The sequence below is a fragment of the Sardina pilchardus genome, chromosome 5 (genome assembly GCF_963854185.1).
Source record: "Sardina pilchardus chromosome 5, fSarPil1.1, whole genome shotgun sequence".
NCBI classification, from domain to species: domain Eukaryota; kingdom Metazoa; phylum Chordata; class Actinopteri; order Clupeiformes; family Clupeidae; genus Sardina; species Sardina pilchardus.
Genome location: NC_084998.1, coordinates 19,497,013 through 19,520,047, shown reverse-complemented (window position 1 = coordinate 19,520,047; position 23,035 = coordinate 19,497,013). Strand labels below are relative to the sequence as shown.

General features: G+C 47.4%; 1 protein-coding gene across 5 annotated transcripts; it reads right to left on the bottom strand.

Annotated features, from left to right (window-relative positions):
- Positions 1 to 55: 55 nt before the first annotated feature.
- On the bottom strand, positions 56 to 22,447 carry taf1 (TAF1 RNA polymerase II, TATA box binding protein (TBP)-associated factor). 5 transcript variants are annotated; one of them, XM_062536828.1, is made up of 41 exons: positions 22,169 to 22,447; positions 21,489 to 21,603; positions 21,196 to 21,322; positions 20,974 to 21,090; positions 20,762 to 20,884; positions 20,372 to 20,613; positions 19,760 to 19,969; positions 18,911 to 19,195; positions 18,097 to 18,298; positions 17,808 to 17,915; positions 17,406 to 17,573; positions 17,062 to 17,189; positions 16,519 to 16,626; positions 16,165 to 16,338; positions 15,147 to 15,320; positions 14,871 to 14,975; positions 14,440 to 14,640; positions 14,080 to 14,221; positions 13,426 to 13,556; positions 12,837 to 12,917; positions 11,825 to 11,974; positions 11,208 to 11,345; positions 10,887 to 11,062; positions 10,167 to 10,393; positions 9,323 to 9,530; positions 8,622 to 8,787; positions 7,984 to 8,195; positions 7,781 to 7,889; positions 7,533 to 7,631; positions 6,538 to 6,715; positions 6,225 to 6,292; positions 5,991 to 6,113; positions 5,434 to 5,526; positions 5,193 to 5,277; positions 5,023 to 5,090; positions 4,773 to 4,889; positions 3,155 to 3,259; positions 2,348 to 2,443; positions 1,990 to 2,200; positions 927 to 1,098; positions 56 to 690 (listed from the first exon to the last, which is right to left on the bottom strand). In XM_062536828.1, the coding sequence occupies exons 2-41, from the start codon at positions 21,600 to 21,602 to the stop codon at positions 465 to 467; spliced, it is 5,967 nt and encodes a 1,988-aa protein (XP_062392812.1). In that variant the 5' UTR covers position 21,603; positions 22,169 to 22,447; the 3' UTR covers positions 56 to 464. The 5 variants fall into 5 exon arrangements, with proteins under 5 accessions (XP_062392812.1, XP_062392813.1, XP_062392814.1 ...); XM_062536829.1 differs by lacking the exon at positions 3,155 to 3,259 and having other exon boundaries at positions 8,616 to 8,787; XM_062536830.1 differs by lacking the exon at positions 3,155 to 3,259.
- Positions 22,448 to 23,035: the final 588 nt, after the last annotated feature.

The window sequence follows — 23,035 nt, the reverse complement described above, 5'->3', positions numbered from 1 at the left end:
TAGGTTTAAGGACTTTTCTTCAGTGGTCTGTATGGTTCAGAAAACAAAGCTTCCCTGCGATGTAACAAAAGTAATTTATTCATATGACAAAATATCAACACTGAAATGCTGTATATGAACACCGTTCAGAAAACATTTCCATTCAGCTTGCACCACATCACCATTTTATAGCGACTGCCCAATGCTATTTAAAGAGTTTCGGATAAACTCCTTTGACGTCACTTGAGTGACATTCTGCTAAAATTGAAACATAAATCGCACAATAGTTCCGGTCGACTATTAAAAGGCGCGCAGAGTTATTTTCTTACAAAAAAAGACACAATATTTACATAATGTTATATATATAGCACAACAGCTGCACAACAGAGGCACAGCACAGTCCAAGCACAGTGAAGGGGCCAACATGCACTTCCACATGTGTGTAAAATCGATGGTTGTACTTGAACGTGTCCATGGCATATACTCTAGTTGTCAGAGTCCATGTCACTGTCTCCTCCGACGGAGCGGAACTCCTCGCTGTCCTCCTCATCCTCACTCAGCTGGACCTGAGTGAGGACACTCGGCCCTCGCCGGCCGCCGTCCCTCTCGTCCTCCTCCTCCTCCTCTTCGCTAACGCCGTCCTCCTCTCCGTTGCCCAGGCTGGAGTTCTGTCTCTGTCGCTGCGCCTCCATCTCGTCGTAGCTGCCATAGCTGAGGGGGCACGAACACAAAATGTCGCACATGTGATTCAGACTCAAGTGAATGAGACTCGACGACACAGTTCCACTAAATATGAGCCAGATCTGAGATTTGAAATGTTTCACTGTACTTCAGACTGGGGTCTGAGATTGCATACGCAGCCTGTAGGGTGTGATTAACCCTGTGTGGAGTCCTCTGTGTGTGTGTGTGTGTGTGTGTGTATGTGTGTGTGTATGTGGTCCTCTCACCTGACGTTGCTGTCCTCCATGTGTGTCTCCTCGTCGGGGCCCTCTCCCTCGTAGGACATCATGCTCTCCTCCTGGTCCATGCCCATGCCCATGCGCGCGCTTTCCTGGTGCACCCTGGACACAGGCGGCGGCTCACGGTCCGAGTCACTGCCGCTCTCCGACAGGTGGATCGCTGAGAGGGAAGAGAGAGGGGAAAAGAGAGCCAATAGTACACTAATCAGATTCCAATTACACACACACAAACACAAAACACACACACACATTTGTAACTCATTTACAGTAGAGCGATATCCATTCCATACACTGTATTGTCATACACACAGTTATACTCTGTATAGACACTTGCAATCTGATCCGGGAAGATTTCCGGTTGTTGCATTTTTTTTTTTATTTGTGTTTACCAGTAGGTCAATGTTGTTTTGTGTGCCTTTAGGAACACACATGTTTGTTTACACAGTTGAAGGGGTCTATACAATACACTCACACACAAAACCACACACACTATCCACTCACTCATACACTATATATGGACATATTTGGTCATAGTGTCTCCTCCACGCACCACTCTCTGTCCAAGTAAGTAAGTAACTAAGTCATTTTAATTTGTATAGCACACAAACACAATTTCCCCTGGGGGATCAATAAAGTATCTATCTATCTGTCTATCTAAAGTACTCTCTGTACTGGTCACTAGAATGTAATCTTGCACTGTTGCACTGTTGGATTTACTATGCTTACATTTTGTACTGTACATATTTATTGCTGGTCACTAGAATTTAATCTTGCACTGTTGCACTGTTGGACTTATTTGCACTACCAACTTGACACACACCTCATACTGGATCACAGTACCAATCCTCCTCAGTACATTCATGCACATCTTATCCATAGTATTTTACTGCTCCTTTAGTCATGTTGATTTGTTGATTTGCTTTGTATTTTCCTGTTTACATTGTATTGTATGTTGTGTGTGGTGTCTTAAGCTGCTGGGACCTTGAATTTCCCCTTGGGGGATCAATAAGGTATCTATCGGTCTATCTAAAGTACTCTCTGTGGTACTCACAGGAGAACGGGTTGTCTCCCTCCTCCTCGCTGGCGTCGTCCTCTCCGTCGGACATGAGGAGGTCCTGGTAGAGCACGCTGGCCTGCGGCGGCCTGCTGGAGCCTTCGTCCTCGTCCTCGTACTCGTCCTCGTGGCCTCGCCGGTGCGGCGGTAGCAGCATCTCGTCCTCGTCCTCCTCGTCGTCGTCCAGGTCGCCTTCTCCGTCCTCCGCCTGAGAGGGAGCAGGTGGGGTTAGACAGAAATACGCTTCACACGGCACGCGTGCACACACATGCACACACACACACGCGCACACGCACGCAAACGCACGCAAACACACACTGTTGTGGGCAACGGCGCGGGAAAAGTCATGACGTACTGGGGCAGGTGTTTTGGGCTTGCCATCATCCTCTTCCTCAAAGCCTTCTATGTCCACATCAGACTCTTCCTCTCCGAGCCTGCGGCCGTGGCGACCCTGACAAACAGCACAGCTGTGTTACGACAGTGAGACGGACGAGCTAACTAACAGACAGGCAGGCAGGCAGGCAGGCAGAGGGGCACTGGACTGGGGTGGACAAAATGGCTGATGGAAAATGACAAGCTTAAGGCCAATCTATAGTCCAGGTGACAAGTGTCGCTCAACAAGTTACGATGTAAAAGCGACACAATTTCTGTCTGCTGGGGGTGTCGTGTGCATTTAAAAATTTGAAATGCCACAGACGTTGCCACACACTCTTGATTGGATTTCAACCGAAGTTTGAGTTCTACTGCGCATTGCCGTGGTCGCGGTGCGTGTCTGTTTACTTTCGTTTCGCGGTGACGTGTAAACACTAGCGTCCGAGTCGTTACAGAAACTAGTCGACGTTTCATTCAACAATTTGCTGCTGTCGCTGGACTATGAAAGCCTACAGCTCCGCGACATCCATCGGCGGGAATTTGTTTCTGTTCCGAGCGAGCGACACTTAGCGCCTGGACAATAAACTGGCGTGTAGCGTACTTTTCCTTAGGAACTGATTTATAGCCCAGAACACGGAGCCTTGAGTCCTACAATAAGCTTGGGATGAAGTTATTCAAAAACAGATGGATGGATGGATGGATGGATGAATAGGTAGATGGATGGATAGATGTCGTGGTGGCTATGGACACAAATGGAGGTGGGGGAACTGGAGGAGAGATGGAGGTGTACCTGCACCCCTCTTTTCTCTGGCGGGGGGAGAAGCGTAGCCTCGGCTAAGAGGCTAGCGTCACCCTGCAGACTCAGAGAGGTACTGCTGTCAAACAACTCAGCAGGCTGAGGAGGACGAAGAGGAGGAGGAGGAGGAGGAAGAGGAAGAGGAGGGAAAAAAACACAGAGAGGAAGGGGAGAGGAGGGAGGGAGCACAGGGAAGGAAGAGAAGAGGAGAAGAAGGGGGAGGGGAGAAAGAGAAAGAACAATAAGACTGCAGAGAGGAGCTACAGCACAGAGGTTTGACACTAGAAAAGCAGAGTTTCCACAGAAGAGGACAGGACAGAACTAAGGCATCCCATTTCTCTAAGAAGCCCTTTCTCTCAAGATCAACACAGTAGTAAGTAGCCCTTTAGTAGGATGCTGGTAGCCCTGAATACAACTCAACAGATCTCAAGATCAACACAGTAGTAAGTAGCCCTTTAGTAGGATGCTGGTAGCCCTGAATACAACTCAACAGATCTATACATTCCAGTAGAGCTTCATGGAGAAGATCGTTGTCAAGATGTTCCTGACCTGTATGTGTTACGCTTTGCTCTTGAAAAGCACATGATTTCAGGGAGTAGCTGCTTACAAAGAGCGGTCCCATTTAAATGCAATCTGATGCCTTGAAGTACAGTGATGGGGATGCCAGTGGAGCTGAAGTATCCCCCAAATATTGTACTCCTGAGTGTAATGTTCATCTTCTCTTGGCCTGTTCATGTCGGATCTGCTGTTTACAGAAATCTTTGTATACCCTCATGATGGCTACAACATTAAGCTGACACACTGAAAGGTTTGAGAATTCAAAATGGCCTTTTGGGACATTGTGTTTTGAAGTGTGAAAAAACTAACTGAAACTGTAAAACAATGGCAAACTCATTGTTCCAATTGAATCCAAAGCCAAAATACAGATATAAAATATTGTGCAGAGGAATCTAAGGCAGAAGAAAGAACAAAAAGGCAGCAGTTTAAGGTGAAAGGGTTAAAAGTTCAAAGTTCAGGGTTACAGATAGCTGGAAGCAACGAGACAAGGGCCCTTTCCGAAACTAGCTACATCACCCTCTCCCTAGACACTTACACTTCATTTGCGCGTTCACACGGAGGGTCCGCCATATTAAGGGCCATCAGAAACCAATTACTATGAAGTTTTAGTGTTGTTAACCCTCCAACGCCGAGTGAACACCAATGGTCACTTGCGGAAGGTGTGTGTCAAGGGACGTCATGGAGCACGTTTCAAAATGTTAGCTCTGCGTGAGTAGGCCACGCCTGTTAACAAATCCATGATTCCGTGACAATCAGCTTTTTTTGCTAGGGAGAGTGAAGTTCGTCCCAAAGCTGAGTGCGGTATTATAACTTTGGGTTCACTCTGTAGTCGAGGAGGAGTGAGTAGGGATTAATTTGGGAGAGGGCCAAGGCGAGTAGAAAACGCCTTATAGGTCGTAAGGCAGTGGAAGGAGGGTTGATTGACACGCTTGCAAGTCAGCTGGGAGAGTCTGCAGAGCGCAGAGGATTGAAGATGGCTTCTCTGCTGGAGCTTACGTGTGTGTGGGTGGGTGTGGGTGTGGGTGGGTGTGTGTGTGTGTGTGTGTGTGTCTACCTGTGGCGTGTACGGTCCTGGGGTCATGGGGTCCAAGCACTCCAGATCAGCAGCGTCCAAGGCAGCCTCCTTAGCTGTGGAGATGTCCTTCTCCAACTGGGTAAGGTGCTCATCATACTAAACACACGCACACGCACACGCACACACACACACACGCACACACACACGTGTTAAATGATTTCTGACACACAGCAGTCATAGACACTGACACTCACACACACAAACAAACTGAGAGTAAGAGCTCCCTTACCTCTGCCAGGGTCTGCTTGCAGACGTTCACAATCTCAAGAGCAGTCTTGGTGTATGGGCTGTCGGGGCCTGAGAAATAACGACAGAAACAGAAGAGCTCAAACAACTTCACAACAGACCAATACAATGGGTCAGTGCACGTGACCGGCAAGAGTCCTTCATAGGCCTCACCATTGTACTTGACACTGTTGGCGTGGACCAGGCTGACGTCAGCGAGAAAGACATCCCGGTTTTGGTATTTATGCTTGGAAATGTTCTGAAACAAACAAACACACGCATACACACAATTACACACAGACAAGACTTTAACAGTAATATTCCAAGTCCAACTCAATGCCACATGTAGAAACTTCTATAGAGAATGAGATAAGCAGTCAAAACAAACAGCAAGAACAAGCAGAGCTCCTCTCACCTTCCTAATGTTCTCCAGATCCATGGGGCTCACAATAACTTTATAGTAGTCAGGAACAAACTTCTTATTGACAGGGTGTTGAAATGGCCAAGACTGGAAAAATATGTATAGACAAAACATGTTGACATTGGCAGAAAGACTACTTTCACTGATGGAAATGTTTCAAATGAAAGATAAAGGACTACAAATAGGGACAAAAAAAGAAAAAGGGAATACTATGACGATACTAAATCTTTCATCTTTCACCAAGGTTCTCTTAATTTCTGAAAATGCTTGGCAACTATTCACAACAGTAGGTTGCAATGGCGAGCACTGACTAGGAGTCTTATCACACATTTGATAACAGTTATGACATGGGTGTGCAAAAATAGCAATCAGTGACGTCCGGAGAAAGCAACTAAATGATAACTGAAAGCTTTTACCGGTAGATGGGTGTGGACCAAAACACAACAGTTGATCACTAGCTCATAAAATTAAAAAAAAAAAATGTACAAGCAGTGGCTTTTCCTACCAGTACGTGACAACAATGTTAACACTTGGGCAGAATGGAGACTCACGTCAGGCACGTTCATCATCTTCTGTGTGACGATGTTGTCGAGGATGAAGGAGAACGCCACCTGGTCATCATCATCCAGCAGTGGATTGATAGCCTTCTCCAGGCGCACCAGACGATCCTCTTTCTACAAACAAACAAACAAACAAAATCGAAGAATTAAAAATAAAGTTAGGTCCGAACAGGAGAGAAGCAGACCCAGAAAGGGAAGGGGAAGATGAGACCACTCCAACTTTACCTCTTTAATCTTCTCTTCACACAAGTCCAACATGGACTGAGCCACCTGGGTGAGAGTGTGCTTGGCTCCTGAGGACAGATACAAACAGCACAGTCAGGAGTAGACACTCTGAAAACAAACACACTGGACTGGCTCAGGCTGAAATAAGCTTGTTTGTCTATAGCACAAGGAACTGCACATCATTCCTGTGTATATCTGCAAATACATTCCCCAATTTACAGTTTCTTAAATATAAGAAACACGTGTGTCTGTGCTTGTGTGTGTGTCTGTGTGTCTGTGTGTGTGTCTGTGTGCGTTGGGGGTCCATCCGTACCGTTGTAGGTGCCGCTGTTCTTGACGATGAGCTCCACGTTCTCTCGGAACTCCTCCCGTGAGGGGTACATGCGCTTGCGGACGTTCTCCCGCAGCGTCTGCAGGTCCATGGGCCGCGTGATGATCTTGTAGTAGTCCTTCACCAGCTTGGCATTCACCGGCGTGTGGAACGGGTACGTCTGTCAAAGAGAAACGAGGCTGCTCAGTCCGTGTTTACACAGCGCGTGCAGTGTGCGCGCGGACTGTTATGTGTTTGTGCTTTCCTGTATACACCAATGTGCCGCAAATCACACAGCTGAAGGCTGCCATTATTTACTCAGCCTGTCTTCATGGACAGACTTGGAGACAAAACAAAAACACTAGCAACAACACATTACATTGATATAACGCTTTTCTCGACACTCAAAACACATGGAAGGAGGAACATCACTAACCACCACCAATGTGTAGCACCCCCCTGGTGATGCACGGCAGCCATTTTGCGCTAGAACGTTCACCACACACAAGCTTGAGATGTGGGATGTTTAGGGGTCCAGATTGGAGGAGCCACGCTAGGAATTAAGCCAGGGCGCCGGGAAACCCCCTACTTTTTGCAATAAGGGCCATGGGATCTTTAATGACCACAGTGACTGCACTGGGGCATTGGGATCGATATTTTCAGCCAGAGGGAAGAGTGCCACCTACTGGCCACCCACCAACACCACTTCCAGCAGCAACCTAGTTTTTCCAAGGAGATCTCCCATCCAAGTACTAACCAGGCTCGCACCTGCTTAGCTTCAGTAATTCAACTAAGACAGGGTACCATTGGTCTGGCTGCTGGGTGCTTGGTAACAGCTAAGGAGAGTAAGAGAAGTCTTGTGATGGCTGGATTTCTTCTCTTCACTAAACTGCTTCCCCTCACCTGCCTTGCCATAATCTGAAACTTGAATGACCCAAAAGCACATGGTTTGATCTCCACTACAACAGAACCAGAAGTGACGTGTGTGTTTTCCTTACGTTGGCCAGATCTCTCATGTCGTTGATGATGCCCTCCAGCACGGAGGACAGCGTGACCATGGGGTCGGTGCGGCGCCGATGGATGGACTTGTGCGGCCGCTGGCAGAGGGGAAGACAAGGGTGTTAAAGACTCAGTAGAAACATAACACGCTAATGTGAAGAATGGAGCTCCAGCAAACAAAAGTGATTCTCTCTCTCTCACACACACACACACACACCCACATCCTCTCACACACACACACACTTACGTTGAGATAATCGCAGTGGACAGTAGTGCCCACACGCCTCTTCTTCTTGGGCGGAAGCTGCTGCTTGGGGAACTTCAGCACCAGAGACTTCCTGCGAACCTCATCAGCGCTGTGGACCAGAGGACAACAATCGTGACTCGGGCCTCAAACAGACTGGAGCGCTCGGTCATCCGTATTTACATGGGATGGTGCGTTCACAATACCTCTCGATGAGCTGTTTTCCCAGGACGATCTTGGTGCCCTCCACCTTGATGAGCTCCTCGTTGTCGTTGTGGATGACCGTCTTCTCCAGCTCCTCCTCCTGCTCCTCCGTCATGGCGACGGGGTTGGACGGCGGAGCGTTGGTCTGGTAGTAGAGCGGGCAGAACTTGTTGGTCCTCATGTGGCCAATGGCTCCGCAAGCGCCGCACTTCAGCTGGAGGGGGACAGACAAGAAAGGTCACGAGGTCAACACATTCGCTTTCAAGGCATGCAGGCTGCCGCTTGAATCATGTCAGGGGGCAGCCTGCATTTTCAGGTATGATAATAGGCAGGGCACTCATTCAAAAAACAATCCTGGAGGATTGGAACTGTGCTCAAGCCCAACTAAAAAGAAGCAATATGGTATGAAAAGAATAGCGACAGATGCTAACACCCATTGGTTTTCAACCAACGTGGTAGCACATCTGCCTCTGCTCTCCGGCACTGGGGGTTCAGACCAGTGGGGGTGACATAATTCAGTTCATACAATCAATCAAAACATGTTAATCCAATTATTATTTGTTAGTGGCTCCAGAAAAGCTGCTGAGCCACCTAGTGTGTGTGTGTGTGTAGGGACTGAAACAAGTACACTCACGGTTACCTTGAGGTCGGGCCTCTCCTTGACCTTCTTGGCCTTCTTCTCCGGCGGGCCCTTGAACTTGTCCTTCTCCTGGTTGCGCTTGAGGCGTCTCAGCTGCTCCTGGATGCGCCTCCGCTCCTTCCGCATCTCCTCGCGGTGCTGCTCGTCGAACAGCGCAAACTTGCGACTGCAAACACACACGGGCGTGCACACACGGTCGTTAGCAGTGACAGGTGAGAGACCGGCTCAACACAGAGCAACTTCAGAGTGGTGTAATCCATTTGAATTCAACTCAATGCTATAAACACCGATTTAAAAGCTGCAATGTCTTAAAACTCCCCCAAGAACAAACACAACATGGCAAATTTGTTCATTTTTCACAGGAAGGGAGACTTCACCGATTAGCATTAAGCTTTGTATCTTTAGAAAACCAGTCATGTTTTTGAATGGTCGTGCATCATTCCCTCAGTTTGCCTTGAGATGGGGGAAATACGGATTTCAATGTAGGACTTCCTGCTTTCAATGATGTAAAAATCATCATTTTACATAATTGAAAGCAGGAAGTCCTATTCATGGGTTTCATTGAAATCTGTATTTCTCCCATCTCAAGGAGGCCATTTGCTAGTAGAGAGACAGAAAGAGAGGGAGGGAGAGAATGAGAGAAGAGAATGAAGCCCATGCCCTAATGAAATGGGCCACGATGAGAAGAAGAGATCACTCACATGAACTCCTCGTCCTTTGTGGTGCGAATGCGTGTGTACGCGTCGATGACGGAGGGCTTGCGCACGGTCTCGCAGCGGACGTACTCCTTGCCATCCTCGTCGCGGAATGTGCGGTAGATCTTCAAGCGCCGGCCCGTGGCCGAGGAGTTCAGGCTGGTCACTGATGACGTGTCGTCGTCCTTGTGAGAGCCGGTGGACACAGCGCTGGCTGCAATACGGAGAGGATGGAAGTGGTTAAGAACAATGGACCTATAAAAACTAACTGCAAAATGCTCAAATAGGCCAAAGGGCCTCATGAAAACACAGATGCACACACACTCTCTCCAACACCACCAACATACACAAACAGGTTCCCACATCAGTCTTTTTATCACTCCACCAGTAAACACACACACACACACACTCTCTCTCACACCACCAACATACACAAACACACAGTCTGTGTCTAATACAGGTCCCTACATAACTCTTTTTATCACTCCATCAGTAAACAAACAAACACACACATACAGGTTCTGTTCCTTACACAGGTCCCTACATCACTCTTCACCTTTATCACTCCACCAGTAAACACGCACACGCACGCACACACACGCACACACACACACACGCACGCACACGCACGCACACACACACACACACACACACACACACACACACACACACACACACACACACACACACACACACACACACACACACACACACACACACACACACACACACACACACACACACACACACACACACACACACACACACACACACACACACACACACACACACACACACACACACACACACACACACACACACACACACACAGCGTGGTTCTGTTCCTTACACAGGCCCTTGCGGCGGCCCTTGCTCTTCTCCTTGTCTCCGTCCTCCCCCATCAGCATGCGCTGCAGCTCCTTGCGCTCCTGCTCCTCTCTCTCGCGGCTCAGCTGCGAGCTGGTCTTCTTGTTCTGCAGCATGCTCTCGATGTTCTTGCCCATCTCCTCGAAGTCGCTGTCCTCCGCCGAGCTGCTGTCCGTGTCCGTCGACAACACCTCCGTCGACTCCAGAACCCTGAGGAACGAGGCCGAAGAGAAATCCCAGTCCACGCGTTAACGAAACAGATCGCATTCAGTTCTTTTGTGGCCTTTGTTCCTATGTTAGAAGTCGATCTAGGGCTGCTTGATTATGGCAAAAATCATAATCATGATTATGATTGGTCAATACGGGCATTATTTAACACAATTTTGATTTCGCAATGTCAAGCATTTACTGAACTAAAAAAGGTTTCTCATCTTTTTAACAGTTCTTTTTTTTTTCCGTTCGTCGTCTTGTTAACAGTTGATTTCCAAAACACCATTGCAAAGTGGAATGAAAATATAAATAGGTATTTTTTCCTCAATTACATTGTCTCAGCAATCATTCTGCAGTTGGAACCCAAAGTCAAAATGTGTTCAACTGTACAGCCCTAGCCCTAACTGATGTGGGTCTATCATAACCATAACCATACTCTACAAGACGTGGGTCTACTCTACACCAGAGTGTGACTGCTGCCTGTGTCTCTCACTTGTTCTGCAGGTCGAAGATCCTCTGGCACTCCTCCTTGTAGCGCTCCTGGTGCTCGGCCACGGAGAAGCGAGAGCCACGGGCAAACTTGCTCATGGGCCCCTCGCCTGAGCGCGCCTGCTCCGTGGACATGGTCCTCACCACGTCGATGACCTCCCAACGGGACAGCTTCTTAATCTACAGACACACCGAACACACCCCGGGCCACAGTGGTCAGATATGCGCAGGGAATCGGTTTTAGTGCTGTGGTTTATTGTTATTTATCTTTTTTTAGCAATGTTTTTTTATTTCTGGGAAGTCTGTGAGTGTGATGAGGACATACCTCTTCCTCTGGAACGCCAAACTTGCGGAGCAGCTGTTTGGCGTTCTTCAGAGACAGGCGCCTGAGATCGGCGTCTGTGCCCGTCACCGTCTTCTTGACGGGCTGAAGCTCGCGCTCGTCCTGGGCAGAGGACATCAGCTGTCGGAGATTATGGGAGAGAGTCTGTGTAAGGTCTGTTCAGGAAACACTCTTGATGAACCGCCAGAGGAAACCGTTAAATCCTCAAAACGCAGTTTTCATCAAAGAGAATCACATTTCATGCATTAATATGAATATTTTGGTTTATTATTATTTGTTTTATGCCCTTATTGAAATAGGGCAATGAAGCGTGACAGGAAGCGAGTGGGAGAGAGAGATGGGGTGGGATCAGAAATGACCGTCCGTGGGTCAAATTCGAACCCGGGTCCCTGTGGAACCCTAAACCCATATATGGTATGGACGCCACAGCTGCTAACCCCCCATCTCAGAGCACTTCCAACAACACATTCTGCCCACTTTTATGACTCTTTCGTCAACTTTTTGTTTTGTTTGCATTTTATCTATTTCTCTACTTTGATAGAATTCGTTGACTTTCAACACAGCGCTCAAAAGACAGTGAGGCAGAGAGAGAGGCAAACCTTCTGCTGGGTGGGCTTGTTGGGGACTTTGACGTAGGAGAAGCCCTCTCCACAGCCCGTGGGGTCGGCCACCCCGGCCACCTCCAGCAGACACTTGCCCTTCATGGCGGCGATGAAGGCACGCGTGGTGTTCCAGGGGGCGGTGCGCACCTACAGAGGAACACAACAGGGCTTTGGGTTAGGCACCTACACACACACACACTACACACACACACACACAGCAGGGCTTTGGGTTAGGCACCTACACACACACACACTACACACACACACACACACACACACACACACAACAGGGCTTTGGGTTAGGCACCTACACACACACACACACACACACACACACACTACAGGGCTTTGGGTTATGCACCTACACAGGGACACTAAAGGGCTTTGGGTTAGGCACCTACACACACACACTAGACACACATTACAGGGCTTGTTACGCACCTACACACACACACACACACATTACAGGGCTTTAGGTTCGGCACCTACACAGACACACTACAGGGCTTTGGGTTATGCTACAAACAAAGGGTTTCGGTGGAACTATAAATCACCCTATCATGTGTCTTTGATTTGTAACTTTTAACAGAAGAATTAAATGACACGAAAATCTCACATATGTTTCATTAGAGCGTATCTCTGTGTCCAATTACAGAACGTAAGACTGAATTAACCTCGGACCCAGAAGATATGTGATGACTCAACACTGTTGATGTCAATGTTGATGTGCAACACTGTAATTACCCTGAAAAGCGGTCACAACTGATTCTTTGTTTCTGATATTTTTTCATATCACCACTCCCATCTCTGCATGTTAATAACTGTCATTTTTCAAAGGTGCATGTTATTGTTCTTTTATATTTCTCTTTTTTATCTTTCCTCTAGACAGGTCGTCATTTTCATCAAGTCATCAATCACTGCCAATAATATCTTACTAACAGGTGACTAATTCTACAGGCCAAACGAGGCAATATATCAGGTAAATATGACTTGCGCCTCTGGGACTTACCTCATCATCAATCTTCATTTGGAAGTCTTCTTCGTTCTCCTCCTCGGGGGCGAAGAAGGATTTCTCTCCGTAGCCCGCATCCTGTGGGCCACATGGAACAGATCTGGTTGTGTGACATTTTTCAAATGTATGCAGAGATTCAAATTGTGCTTGGGCACATGCTGTGTGTGTGTGTGTGTGTGTGTGTGAGAGAGAGGGTATGTGTGACACTGTATGTGATTTATGAATATAAGAAGTGAAGGAATGTATGTGTGTGTGTGTGTGTGTGTGTGTGTGTGTGTGAGCATGTAGAGAATTTGGTGTGTAAAGCTTATGTTGTGCTGCGAGTGCTGCATATGTTGATGTGTGATTTTGGTATGTGTAAGTGTGTGTAAATAAGGTGTATGTGTGTGGTATGTAACCATGTCAGTACTCTCTGTGTGTGTGTGTGTGTGTGTGTGTGTGTATGGTATACAGAATGTATGGTATCTAAATATGGCATATGTGTGTACTATACTGTATGACAGTGTGTGTGTGTGTGTGTGGGTGTGTGTGTGTGTGTGTGTGTGTGTGCACGTGTGCACGTGTGCGTGTGTGTGTGCGTACGGACCTTGAGTCTCTGCTCTGCCACCAGCATGCTGTAGTAGGAGCAGCACTGCTCGGGGGACACCATGGCCCTGATCTCCTCCTCCGTGGGCAGCCGGAAGTCGGGCTTGACCACCCACCAGTTGGAGTCCATCCCTGCCAGAGACCAAGACAGTGATACCACCAGGAAGAAAACAGGACAAGGCTGTGTGCACACACTCCAACAGGCACAGAACAAGGGGAAACCGTGGCCATCCTGTTTATTTTGGAGGGCTATTTCTTTCTCTCGCTCTCTTTTTTTCCTCCTTTCTTCCTCAAGGCTACGTGTCCCTGGCCACAGGCTTCACACACACACACCACCTCCTTCCTGAGCCGATAGGCCGGTCAGTGCAACCGGTCAGCAACATGGCTCGTCTCCAGTCTGTGAGACTTCCACACTGTGAGACACCCTTTACTACATCCTCTTCCTCCCTCTCTCCCTCTCTCCCTCTCTCTCTTACCTTCCCTGCCTGAGTCTCTCTCCCTCTCCTGACACCTGGCTGGCAAAGACAAAGCAGCAGACAATTCACCAACATGTCACTTCACTGAATAATTAAAGAGAACAGCTTGTTTTGAGTGAGTGTGTCTGTGCGTGCGCGCGCACGTGCGTGTGTGTGTGTGTGTGAGTGAGTGAGTGTACCTGTGCGTTTGAAGTCAGCACAGAGTTTGAGGCGTTTGCGAATGCTGCTCTCGGAGTGCGAGGGGAAAGCCTTCTTGATGTCCTCCATACGGATACGCCGTGGACGGTCTTTGCTCTTCCAGAACAATCTATAAATGAACACCTGAAAACACACACACACACGCAAACACAAACCATGCAAGTTACAATGAGCAAGCACACAATAACGTAATAACTGGAAATTCATTTTAGAAAACTACTATGGAGCTCCCGTGCACAAGATAGCTTGTGTGTGTGTGGTGTGTGTGTGGTGTGTGTGTCTGTGTGTGTGTGTGTGTGAGAGGGAGAGAGAGAAGGTGAGTGAGAGCGTGTGTGCCTTACCTGCAGGAAGTCCCTGATGTGTGTGTTTGCCCGTTTGGAGTTGGGGCCGGGCACTTCATAGAGAGGGCACTCCTGTCCCACCACAAACATGTCCACCAGCTCTCTGATGTAGTAGCCCTGCCGCGTCCGTATGATCAGGAAGTCCGTCTCTGGCATCTTATGAAGGTAGATGGGAGCTCGGAACAAATTGTTCTCAAATGCCTAGAAGGTAAACACGCACACACAACATCCGACCGATAGTTAACCAGATACCTATTGCATTGTCTCAGTAGGTATGTGAATGAAGGAGTGAGAGAAGTGGCAGTGTGTGTGTATGAGCGGGTGTGAGAGAGAGAGAGAGAGAGAGAGAGAGAGAGAAAGGGAGTGAGAGAGAGAGGGAGGGAGGAGAGGGAAAGAGAGAAAAAGAGTGAGGAGAGAGAGATGTACTGTACCTGTAGAAGCTGGCCAGGGTGCAGCGAACCCAGGAATGGGGATGTGTGGCAGTACACTGTCTCTCCATACTTAGAGTCTGGAGCTCCTGGATCTTTACCGGGTTTCTGTAGGTTAGGAAAACACACACACATAATTTCAATAAACTGCCCTCAGACATTTTGCCTACATTTAACTATCTAAATTTCATTTGGAAATGAAAATGAAATGAAATTTCGAGATTCAACTTTAGAGGATCATGGACTCCACTTCAGGATGACGTGACTGAGCACACTTACTCTCTTGTAGTAGTTCTTGATCTTGGTTGCCATGCCGACTTGCATGATGAGGGGCGGGTACTCCTCGCTGTACTCTGCCAGGATGAGGTCTCCGTCCTTCCCGGTGAGGTCCTGCGCCGTGCGCATGAAGAACATGTCTCCTCCGCCCGAAGCCTGCCTCTCCTGCTCCCGCATCTGAGGGCGCACAGGAGCACATCCACCATGTTAGCGCCTCACACGCTTCTCACACACACACACACACGCGCCAACCCAAAACGTAAAGGATTCCCACTCCAAGTCATACAATTCCATGACTTTTCCCTCAATTTTCCTGTATGCAACATGTTGTTGACGTTAAAATCAAATGCTGCTGTCTTTTATGGAATGGAATGACGTGTGAAGAAGAATATTCTTTATAATAATAACTATCTACAATGAATGGTCCAAAAATTTTCAGAGCATCCCAGCGTTCAAGAAGCTTTGACTTCTTTTTTGAGCGGAAGATGAATAAATGAGTTTTGAATAAACATAATGGATTAACCACAACCACTCAAGCAAGCAGTGAAACTAATAGCCAGATAAACACCAATTCTGTGTGGAAATATATTTGTATTAATGTTTTTTTGGCAAGTCAATTTTAAACTGCCAAATAAAAAATCACTGCTATTCCATGACTTTGTGCCAAATATGATAACATTCCCTGAATGTCCATGTCTGGAATAGACTTTGTGCATGCAAGCCACTGGAAATAATGGGATTCAGAACGCAGCAGTGCCACGGTGACGTAATACTTGAAGGCCCCATAAGCCCTCTCTCTCACACACACACCTTGGCACATATGCTGGTCTGAGCTGACCACACACACACACACACACACACACACACACACACACACACACACACACACACACACACACACACACACACACACACACACACACACACACACACACACACACACACACACACACACACACACACACACACACACACACACACACACACACACACACACACACACACACACACACACACACACCTTGGCCTTCTTCTTGATGTGCTTGAGCAGCGGCTGGGCCGGGTGCGGGCCGGGCTGGGACAGCGCCCCGAACGAGTACTTCTTGAGCGAGGGCCGGTGGAACATGCGCAGCTTCATGGGGCCCATGTGCGTGGGGAAGAACGGCTGCCTCAGCTCCACCGCAGGGATGGAGTGCTACAGAGAGAGAGAGAGAGAGAGAAGAGCAAGAAGAGAGAGAGAAAGAGAGAGGAAGAGAAAAGAAGGAGAGAGAGAGAGAGAGAAAAAATGCAAAGGAAGAGATACTTTGAGTAACCGCTTCCAAAGATCCAGCGTAATGATTTCTGTTAAAGCTTTTAATACAGCTGTGGTGCTAACCTGGATAATGTTGCCTCCGAAGGTGCCCCTGAGCCCCTGCTGTTTGGGGTAGTAGAACTCATCATTGGACAGGTTCCAGGGATCCTTCACCTCCGGTTGAGACATGTTCTGAATAAGGGAGACAGGGGGGGGGGGGGGAAAGCAAGCAGTGAAAAACGATTCTTAGACAAATCTGTTCCAGATGTGCACTCCGTACAGCTCATATTTGCATCATCATGCAAGGCCTCCATTCACATCAAAGTAAAATACATGTTCTGATGTGAAACATGATTACGTAACTCTGCTTACATCCTCATCTACAGAGTAAAAAACACATTTTGCACATTTGCTGCACCAAGACGGTCGCAGTGTGGCTCTCAGTACACAAAACATAATATATTGGAGAAATAATTCAATGGCTATGTATTGCAGAATCAAAATGCCGTCGTAACATACGAAGACTCGCAATAATATGGTATTGTGGCCCAAAAATGGTGATAGTATCATTATATGACTGCCCGTGCTACAATCGGCTCTATGATGCCCTCTCAGCCAATCACAGACCTGCTGTGGCTCCTCCTTGATGACGCCGGTCTTCCCCAGCAGGATGCGGCTCTTCTTCAGGGCCGTCTCTTTCTTGTTCTCCTTGGAGGGCGAGTGGGACGTCCTTTCCTCCTTCTCATCTGGGATTTCTGAAAACAAACAAACAAACAAACAAACAAAAAAACTACATGAATAAACCAACAAAGACCTATAAAGAGAAACATTTTCAGGAAAAGGCACGCTCATCTATTATAATTTAATCATTTACATCCAAACCATCTGGCACAAGGGGCTTCCCGGATAATTCTTTCATATAATATGATACAAATCTTCTCATGTTCAATTGTTTCGAGATGCTACTGTACCGAGAATGATGTTCTCATCGTTTGGATCCAGAGTGAGCACGGGGGGACAGAGCATATGGTCCATGTTTTGGTCATCCCAAATGATGTTGTCCTCCCAGCGGCCGTACACCAGCTCCTCGTTATCGATAGGGAAGATGGAGAACCACGGCGCATCATCCTCATGGGACACTGCCACCAGACAACACAGAGCAGCCATTACTCAATTAGCACACCACAGAGAACTCTTCCACAGAAGCTTTCAAATATGGACAATTAGTTGACTACAGTTCTGAGATGTTGAACATTACATTCAATATGTGCTTGTCTTTGTAACAGCTGTGCTATTTAAGTAACTTTCTATGTTGAAATACTTTACATTAGGTAGTCATTCTGTAGACCAACCAAAAAGTGGTGTACAAATACCTTGGTGGTCGTGGTTATGTTTGTCTCTCTTGGACCCTGAGATAGAGGGGACTTTGGGCATGGGAGGAGGGGTTGGTGGAACCAACTGAGAGATGCTCCTCGTTAGACCTGTAATGGTCACACACACACACACACACACACACACACACACACACACACACACACACACTTCAGGTCAAAAGAATGGGCAATTGACTGGAGGGTTTACAGTAGCACTAGGGCTAGGCAGTCCTAGAGCACAGCTGCAGACCACATGGTTTAACACAGAGGACGCTGCACTACACCTCACCTTGCTGGGCATTGTATGCATTAGCATTGCGGGTCATGCTGGAGGGCAGCCACCCTGCCAGGCTCGCTCGCTGGGTCTTAGTGCCCTTGTGCTTCACATCCTCCCCGTTCCAGATGATGTCATCCTCCCACTGCAGCTGAGTGACCATGAGGAAGAGCTCGTCTTCCAAATTCTGCCTCTCCTGCTCCTCCTCATTCAGCTCCTGTCGACAGCAGAAACACACATGGCTATTCAGTGACCCACATCGACACACTCAGTGATTATATCACATCACATCATATCGCCGAGTATTTCTATCTATGCATACTGACTCAACACATGTGTCACAGATGTTCTCAATTGGGTATTGCACTGCAAAAATAAAAGGAAATTTGAGACCCCTTGAACTAGATCTCAGGTCTCATCTCTAAACGGCCTGCAAGTCCAATTCAAACTGCTGATTTGAGATACAGCTTTAGCAAACAGACAAATAAAGCACCTCTGACAACAACTGATCAAATTAGAAGCATCATTTTGCTACCGTGCCACAGCTATAGAGGGAGAGGCAAGATAACAAAGTTGGTGTGACACAGCAAGAGAGACAAAAGGATAACTGAGGATCCCTTCACTCTCATCTGTATTTTCAAACAGCTGTCCTTTCAATCATATTAGATAGATAGATAGATAAATACTAGATACTTTATTGATCCCCAGGGGAAATTCAAGGGATCAATATTAGGATATTAATCAGACAGACAAAAAGGCAGCTCTAGAAGGCTTCTCCAAAAAATTAATCAGGTTTAGTTAGATTCATCACACTGAGAGGGTTTCAGACCTCATTCTGTGACTCCGGTGTGGAAGTAAGTGCAGGTGGAGGCGGAGGTGGAGGTGGAGGTGGAGGAGCAGGAGCTGGCGTGGGCTGCGCCTCCTCGGCTCCCTCCTCTTTGAGCTTGAAGCCGTAGTGGAAGCCGCTGCCGTCCTCCGGCACCCCCAGCATGTCGTACCAGAGCTGCGCCGGACCGTACCGCCACTCGGCCACCTTCGGCCGCGACTCGGTCACCTTATCGCCCTCGCCGGACGTCTGCGAGAACTTGGACTCCACTGGAGCCATCATTGTGATCTGGAGCGCAGGCAAACAAAAAGAGAAGGAGAAAGGAAAAATCAGACAGAATATCAGGAAGCTTATATAGGTCAAACCATTGTTTGACTCCAGTATAAAGACACATAGATCAACTAATGGGTACTGCTACTGTAATGGTAACCAGCTGGTACCATAGCTGCAGAGTATGTGCGTTAAGTGAACCTCCCTCCTGACACCTAAAGAGGCATGCTAGTAAGAGATGCTAGTAGCAACCACAGATTTTTAGCTCCCTTGCTAGCGTACTTGCCTCCCAATCTGAGGCGCTGCCGAATGTTGCAGGTTTGTGTGCAGGCTGAGCTGCGTGGTCGCTCTAACACAACACAGTAACAATATGGCATCCTTAAAAGTGCATCCTATTGCTCAAGACCACTCGCTAGCTTACAGACCCTCATGCAATTACTCACATTTAAGTTATAGGAAGTGCATGCCTGAATGGTAGCATTCTAGTCTCCAGCCTTGGAAGAAACTTGCTCAGATCATGCAAAGCCCTATCAGCTGCGCTACTAGTATGTGAGGAAAGAGTGTGTGCCCGTATGTTCTGACCTCGTCATCGGACAGGCACTGTTCGGGAGGTGGTGGTGGGGCGTACTCGTAGTTCCAGCTGGGCTTCTTCTCGCCCTCGGGAGCCTCGCCCTCGGGTGGGGGCGTGCCGGGCTGCGGCTCGCGCTGCTTCCTCTTCCTCTTCCTGCGGGCGCTGCGCCACACGGAGGTGGTGTTCTTGCCCGGGCCGAAGAGTCGCAAGAACCTCAGCACCTGTGACAGGGCCAAGAGCAAGGGAATCATATACAAGAGGCAAGAGTTCAGAAAAAGAGTTTGGTGTCCATGGTGATGACTTTATAATAATGTATTTTTGAGCATTATTGTCCAGGTGAAAGCAGTGGAATCTCATCAGTGTCAAAAATGAAACATCTGATTGCATCCAAACACTGCTACAAAACTAGATCATCTATCAGTTAGAAAGCGGTTCCTTGCACTAATTGCTGAGACACCAGACATGAAAACTGTTGACTCCGTATATATTTACATCAGTGTTTCTGTTTACTGTAAACATACTTGGCCAATAAAGCATGATTCTGACTCTGATTCTGATGTTAATTCCACTAAATAAATAGCCACCCTAAGACTACAACCCCATACATGGCCCTGTGGGCTGACCTTTCCGGGTCGGAACACGGGGAAGAGCTCTGTGACCCCGGGCAGGGCCTTGGCCGCATCCTTCTGCATGATGCCGGCCAGGGGCAGCGTGAGACTGGATGGGCCACCCCCTCCGGGGCCCTGCGAAGGTCGGTCAGTCTCCGACTCGGAGTCCGACGAGCTGCTGAAGTCCACTTTCTCCGCAGCGGAGGATGGAGCGATGATGGACGGGAGGATGATGCCATCCCCCTCTTCCCCAACTACTGAGAGGAAGAAAAAAAAGATGTGGAGGAGAGGGGTGGAGAGAAGGAGAGAAACAGTTAGTGGAATGAAACACAGGAGCACCAACAAAACTGCAGAACAAATCAACCACCCATCCTGTTCCCTAAGCATTTATTAGTCCTCAGTTACCACTTGTGGTTTGGCCTGGAAGCTCATCTTTCTTCCCTGGCGTAGGCAGACTTGGTGGTGGAGGAGGGGGCATCAACTTGGCGTCAATGTCTTCACAGTCTGCATCGTAATCATCCTCGTCATCTGAGAGCAAGAGGAGGCAAGGCATCAGTGCAGGCATGTGGCAGTGGATTCAGCATGTAAGCGGGATGCGATGAGAGTAAGTGACGTACCATTTGCCCTGCCAGGATGTAGGCTTCCCATGGCTTGTCTGTATTTCCTCGTTTCATCCTCCGCGACTTCACTGATGTCAGAGTAGTCCACCGCATCTTCTGTGCTTTTCACCCAACCTGCAGAAAATGACCAGACAGACAGGTGTCACTGTTAATTCTGTTTTCTGTGCTCCGTTCTTCAGAGGCTGGGACACACGTACGCAGCTCTTCTCTTCCCCTCACCTTCAGAGTCGGTTCCTGCCTGGTCTTTCTCATCTTCGCGGTCTTCGTCCTCCTCACTGGCAGTGATCTCCGTGATGAGCGAGCCCAGGCCCAGTGATCCCAACCCTGCCAAGTGCTTCTTGGACTCCTGAGTAACATTAGCAAAATCACATCAATATTCACTGACAGATACTGATGCTTTACAAAGAAATGTCAGTGAAAAAAAATAATTACTGTCTCCTGCCCACACACTTTCTATACAACATGTATCTTTCCTCTGTCTCTTGTTCACATTACTGAAGTAATTAAGTTACCGTGTCAAGCACGCTGTCACCCTCCAGCTGTCCATCCTCGTTGATGTTGCCAAACAGAAAGCCCGTGAGAGAGAATGGGCGATCCTGCTCCTCGTCGCTGTCCGAATCCGACATTCTGAACAAGTCAAATACATGGCAGATATGAGATCATAGATTCATGTTTAGCTTTAAACAAATGCGGCCATTATGTAAACAAACGCAGGTTAACTTGACTGGAGATATTTGTCGTAAATAAGGCAGCTTGATGACAGGGAAATTGAGAATAAAAAAATACGTGCACTAGAATAGTTACTTTGACACACGTTAATGCGTAATGTTAGAGGATGAACGTCAGCTAGCTAATCGCTAGCTAATCATAACAGCTAAGGTTAGCTGTCGATCAAAGCTTGATGTCAACAAAAGTTCATGAAATGCATTATAAATAATATTCCACTCCACCAACCAAGGCCAAGGACAAACTGATCTATTCAAAACATTTGCATCATGCTCGCAAGAGGGGAAATCAAATGTCGGTCCTGTTCTGTAAACAAAACCGATTCTTGCACAGCATTGCAATAGATTTGGCTAACGTAAATGGCATGATCTGTGCCTGCTTTCTGTTCATACTGGTAATTTCAACATGGGGAACTCATTAAATGTTAAATTAAATGCGCAAAAAAAGTAAAACAGATAACTCTTACATGCTTTCTTGTTTCCTCGAGGAGTGCAGAACGGCCTTGAAATCCGCGGGTTAACGTTAGCTAGCCTAGCTAGCTAGTTGTCGTTGCATCGGAACTTTTATTTGGACGACTAGTTTGCAACCAAACCACCACGAAATTAATTATTGTATTCTTTCCGTGTGATCATTAACGTTATGCGTGGCTACGCCATGTCCTATTATAATGAGAGATCCCTGTCTGAATTGCTTCTGAGTCTGACTGGTTTACTATGGTTTTACGATGGCTATCATGGCTTCCAAGCACATCCGTCGCTTGTGTGACGTAGGACGAGGTCTTGGGACAACAGCGCCTTTGCAGCTTTGCAGTGAGGTTGACTCATTTGAGAAGCCAGGGCTCTGGCAATGCTTTAGTTAACATTAATTCATTCATTGTCATTTTATGACATGAATCACAATGGTTAAAACTAAATAAACATTCCACCAATACATTTCCTTGACTTGAAAACATAAAGACCTACAAAACCAGACCTACAAACCAGTTGCTAGAGGAGGCCTGTGGTTATGGTTATGGTATTTAGCCACTGTCCACATTGTCTAAAGCGAGATTCTGTGGTGATATGAAAAAAATAATAAGAAAAGGGAGAACAAAAGAAGAAACCAAAACAATGAGTAGATCAATGACAGAGGCCTCTACTAGTCACTATTCAATCCAATAATGTCTGCTCTTGTCAGCTGAGAAGTGTAGGCTAGTGCAGTAGGCGAATAGAAAATTCATTCTTTTTTACTGTAAGCTAGAACACACTTTTGGTTCCTTACACATCAATTATTATAATAATCTCATATTAAGACCATCCTTGCAATAATCTCATATCACAAACAGCAAAACAAT

Coding starts and splice junctions, on each gene's coding strand:
- taf1 (XM_062536828.1), bottom strand. CDS start 21,602: ATGTCGGATTCGGACAGCGACGAGGAGCAGGATCGCCCATTCTCTCTC. Junction 18,299..18,910: donor CACCGGAGTCACAGAATGAG/GTCTGAAACCCT, acceptor TGCTGTCGACAG/GAGCTGAATGAGGAGGAGCA. Junction 11,346..11,824: donor ACAAGCCCACCCAGCAGAAG/GTTTGCCTCTCT, acceptor AATCTCCGACAG/CTGATGTCCTCTGCCCAGGA.